This window comes from Malus domestica, chromosome 09, assembly GCF_042453785.1.
Source record: "Malus domestica chromosome 09, GDT2T_hap1".
Lineage (NCBI taxonomy): Eukaryota > Viridiplantae > Streptophyta > Magnoliopsida > Rosales > Rosaceae > Malus > Malus domestica.
Genome location: NC_091669.1, coordinates 30,356,928 through 30,361,860, shown reverse-complemented (window position 1 = coordinate 30,361,860; position 4,933 = coordinate 30,356,928). Strand labels below are relative to the sequence as shown.

The 4,933-nt window shown below is 36.6% G+C and overlaps 1 protein-coding gene across 1 annotated transcript; it reads left to right on the top strand.

Moving 5' to 3' along the window:
* The first annotated feature begins 1,729 nt into the window (after positions 1-1,729).
* LOC103424967 (uncharacterized) lies at positions 1,730-3,307 on the top strand. Its single transcript, XM_008363048.4, has 3 exons — positions 1,730-2,048; positions 2,228-2,456; positions 2,628-3,307. Exons 1-3 carry the CDS (start codon positions 1,821-1,823, stop codon positions 3,056-3,058), a joined length of 888 nt encoding a protein of 295 aa, XP_008361270.1. The 5' UTR covers positions 1,730-1,820; the 3' UTR covers positions 3,059-3,307.
* Positions 3,308-4,933: the final 1,626 nt, after the last annotated feature.

Here is a 4,933-nt window from a genome sequence, read left to right as displayed (position 1 = left end):
TTGCGAAATGCTTGTATTATGCACACAATACAACCTGTTTACCAAAAGCCTTGACTGCATGAAAAATAATCTTAGTTAAAGAAAAAACAAATTCAATTTTCTGTTACAATGTTACCCATTAGATTACTTGACAAGTAAAAGGTTTGCAAATTGTTTACTGAGACGCTTGACTGTGTTGCATGCTCAACACTGCCATGTTGCCATGACAATAGTCATCACCTTCAGGATAGGTCAAAATTGGAGAGCAACTTAGAACAAACCTAGTACATTGTCACGATAACGTTTCTGTTCAATAGCATAATGCCACGTTAATTTTATTCTACATAACATTGTTTTATTGAATCACAACTATTGTGACATACTCAATCTATTTAAGTCATTGTTAACTTTAGGCCGCTAAGTGATATGTACAATAGAAAGAATTAGAATTTATGAGTTGAAGTTAGACTAAAAAAATCACAAGAGGATCATAAAGGACATACCAACAAGTAGTAGTATTTTATGAATACGGATTCTCTTTGTGAGGATTCTGGGGATCTGTCAATTCTATATGTTTATCGTACATCGTGCGGTCAGAAATGATTTTAAATATTTTTATTTTGAATTAAACACAAACAGTACTTGACAAAAATTAACCGTACGATGTATGATGAACCAACACGATTTATGAATCTTCATAATCCTTACCAAAAGGATCCGGAGAGGATCCTGTTGGTTATTTTATTCCTTTGTTAAATGATTGCTCAAATCCCTCCTAAGAAAATAAATAATAAAGAAAGAGAAAGTGGATAGTATAGTTTCATGATACGAAATTAGATACTACTTTCTTTAATTTACTTTTCTACGCTAATTATCCTTGTACCAATTGCAGCATACTTTTGGGTATATTCGAACAAGCCCAACGCTTACTATGATTTCAAGACGAAACTAATATGCATGAAACGAGTTAATTGCCACGCAAAATTTTGAATTACTTATTCAAAATTATGCATAAAATTATTTCATATAACGGTTTATATGACGTAAAATATCACGGTGGCAGTAAATTCTTCCGATCTATCAATTGGAAAAAGCACTGATCAACTTTGGCATCACCATCATTAAAAATATACCACGTGTATTTTGTGCTTCATTGTGCCCGCTCGGCCGCCCAACTGACCGCCGGTCAGATATTTACCTCAGTGCTTCGGAGGGTTGACCAGCACCTCCATAACAATCATGATAAAAAAACACTATTACTTTTTTATTTTTTATTTTTTTAAGTACGTGGATATATTTATATTAAAGAGAGAAGAATTTATGTTAAGTTACATAATAGACAACTTAATTTAGTATTAAATTCATCATCCACGAGATTCGAACCTAAGATCTTTTACTTCTAAGTGAAGTGAAATACCACCAGACAACAGTACTGAGTGACAAAAAAGAAAACACACACACTATTATTGAAATTACTAAAAAAATACAAAAATTGCGAGATTAGAATATTAAAAAATATCTAAAGGATAAGCCTCAACTCTCAAAGGCTTTGAAGCTCAAAACCTACTGTTATTGGTCAACAGCGGACGTGGAACCCACCTGTCAAAACCCGAGATACACCGAATAGTTGCACCCAACAAACGAAAGGATTAAAACGACAAAATCTTCATGTTACCGGCGTTCTGTTAGTCCACGTCGGACAGGTGGGGCCCAATCCTGTGAACTATAAAATGGACCTCAGATTTCATTTGGGATCCAAACCATTCGAGACCACGTGCATTGGTTTTTACACCACAACGAAGTGTGAGGAGGAAAAGAGAGGAAGATTCTACAAGTAGAATATGGCCGCAGCGATGGTTAGAAAACCTGTGATTCTCCGGAGTTCCGACGATATTTTTGAATTTCCCGGTACAGGTGTAAGTCTCGGGGACATGGTTCTCGATTTCATCGAGGAAGTCGAGGTGTCACCGGAGTTTAATACTACCTCTGGCTCCGATGAAGACGACGAGAATTCTTGCGGTGTGGAAGAGAACAAGGCATTTTGGGAAGAACAGGACCAACTTCTGCAGGTAATTTCGCACACGTCCCTGTTTAATCATCTTTGTTGTTTAATTACGTCTAATTTATTCAGTCTGATGGTTACAAACCAAGGCTAAATATGATGTGTGAAAATCAGCTTCTATTTGTTAAATGATTTCGTTAAATAAATTTTCAAATATTGACTCTTGTTTTAATTTATGAAATGCAGGCGACATTGTGCAAGAGCAGTAGCGTTGAATCGAAAATCCGACAAGCCACTAAGGAAGCGTTAAGGGAAATCAATTCATCAAGCGAAGAATACTGCGTTTGTGCGAGACCGGTGACCGGAGGTTGCTGGAAATGTTTGCGTACCGAAATATGCAAACGGCTAATTGATTCTGGATACAATTGTGTCATTTGCAAGTCTAAGTGGAGAAGCTCAACAAATGCCCCAGCAGGTACCCTCAAACAATCCAATATAGCAATTACCCTTCTTTTTCTTAGCATCAGGCACGGATCCCCGATTTTAAAATCGGGTGGGCTGAAAGTATATATACATGCAATTAGATTTTTCTTTTCCTTAACTATTTTACTAAATCAAATATGGTGGTTTTGTGTATAATTAACAGGGGAGCATACGTATTTGGAAGTGCTGGATAAAAGTTCAAAGAGAGGGGAAATTAGTGTTGCAATTGAGCTAAATTTCCGAGCTGAGTTCGAGATGGCAAGAGCTAGCGAAAACTACAACAGATTGATTAGCTGGTTGCCTGAAGTGTTTGTTGGGAAAGCCGAAAGACTACGAGCATTGATCAAGATTTTGTGCTGCGCAGCCAAGAAATGTATGAAGGAGAAGAAAATGCACTTGGGACCTTGGAGGAAGCACAAGTACATGCAAGCCAAGTGGTTTGGGACGTTGGAGCGGTCAACGCCGGGGTCGTTGCCAGTCGGATTTTCGCACGGGCCGCCGAAGCCTAAGGCCTCGATTTTGGCCTTTGATTTGTTGGACGTGGCGATGGCTCAGGGCTTGCATTGCTCTAGTACTGCAGTTGAAGTTTTGTGAATGATGATGATGCATGAGGAAACGAAAACAAGTTTTGCACGCGGTTTTGGTGTTGTGCCTTTTCTAGGCAATTGTAACACTATGCATGTGTAAAAATGCGAGTGAGTTCATATATATACATATATGTATATTTATATGTATGCATGAGGTTAATTACTGAGGTTTTTTGCAAAGCGTGGTTCAGTTGAACCCCTTGTTTTACTCAGTTAGCCTGCAGTTTAATGAAACTCTTATCTTCTTGTCTTACAACCTTTTTATTCCTGTTTCGAGAAAACCACGTTCAATTAAGTACAAGAACGGCCCAACCCCTTACTTGCTAAAAAAAAATATGTTTTAAATCAATAAATAAACAAATGAAAAACGTAGTAGAGTGAAAAAAAATATATAAAAAATATATTCAAATGCTCGTAATAACAAGTTCAACTACTTTTGTAAAGTGGTCAACTATGAATTCGGCATCATAATCCCATAAACCATAGATTTAAGTTTAATTATTGATTGTCGTTTACGTTTAATTTATACTCCATTATTCTTAGCAAATTTCCTTTTTTTTTTTAGATTGTTTTTTTTTTAAAACATGACCTTTTAGCGGATGCGAAAGATGAACGGTTCGAATGGTTCAGATCTTTGATATCATGTTCAGATTTTTACGTTAGTGAAAATATTGCTTGGAGTTTATAAAGTATCTAGAAACTGTATAACATCGACTTATATTTCAGTTAACCATAAACATCGGAACATGATATTAACGATCCGAATTGTCCATTTTTTCCGCTAAAAGATCATATTAAAAAAAATGAAATCTTGTCGAAAGAATACAACATAAACAACAATTGACGATTAAATATAAATACAGGGTTTATGGATTATGGTATCGAATTTCAGAGTTGACTCCTTCACTAAAGTTGTAAAGCTTAAGTTATAAAACTTGTCATTACGAATGATTGTGTGTGTGTATATATATATATATATATTTTGTTTTATGTTGCAGTCATATTTCGAATATGAATGTGATTGTGCAAATCCTAATAGATATGAGAATGTATCTTATATTCCTGTTATGAGTAGATTACCTATTAAATGTTGTAATCCTAAAGGGAAAGGTTTTAACCTATCCTACTACTATAAATAAAGGCACAATGGGGTGAATCAAACGCACCTCACAATTAAATCACTCTCTCTTCTCTCTCTATATTGCTGGCCCCCTTTCTTTCTCTAAACCCTAGATCGTTCAATCAAATAGGTCTATAACACGTTATCAGCACGCTCTTGCCAAAAGTTGAGGAACTAACGCATCGTAGGAGGAGGTTGTCATCCACCAAATTCAAAGGCTTATTCCTTTTCTGCTAATCAGGTAGGCTTCAAATAAAAGAAGATATTTGAAACGTCCACGAAGCATGAAAACATTCCCCATGATGCATGAACCACTATGTTTATATTTTCCTTCCGATATATATATTGTATATGTTCATATATTTGTCAATATATATATTTGTTTCATGCATTGCACAATTAAATTGTTATGTGAAATATGTGAGTCAAATTATATAAAATAAATTACAAGCATATTTAGGGTTTCCTAAACCCTACAGGATTTTGAAAAAAAAAAAGGGAAAGAGGACATGGTGCGGCATACCCACCGCACCACCACTGTGCACGCCACAACCAAGCCTCGACCTAAGGTCAATTTGATGGGCCTGAAGCCCTAAGCCCGTTCGCACCTTGACCCGTGGCTTGCTATTCCTTCTCGGACCGAACCAAGCTTCGGCTTGGGTTCCATGCAGCCTCTATCCAATCCAGCCCAGTTGGTTGGGATTTCTTCCCCAGCCCGCACATTAATCAGCCAGCCCACAAACTAGGCTTAACTCTCGTGTG

Bases quoted from the DNA above. Each gene is read 5' to 3' on its own strand.
- LOC103424967 (XM_008363048.4), top strand. From the start codon at position 1,821: ATGGCCGCAGCGATGGTTAGAAAACCTGTGATTCTCCGGAGTTCCGAC. The intron at 2,049-2,227 runs GTAATTTCGCAC...TATGAAATGCAG, and splicing joins AACAGGACCAACTTCTGCAG to GCGACATTGTGCAAGAGCAG. The intron at 2,457-2,627 runs GTACCCTCAAAC...TATAATTAACAG, and splicing joins CTCAACAAATGCCCCAGCAG to GGGAGCATACGTATTTGGAA.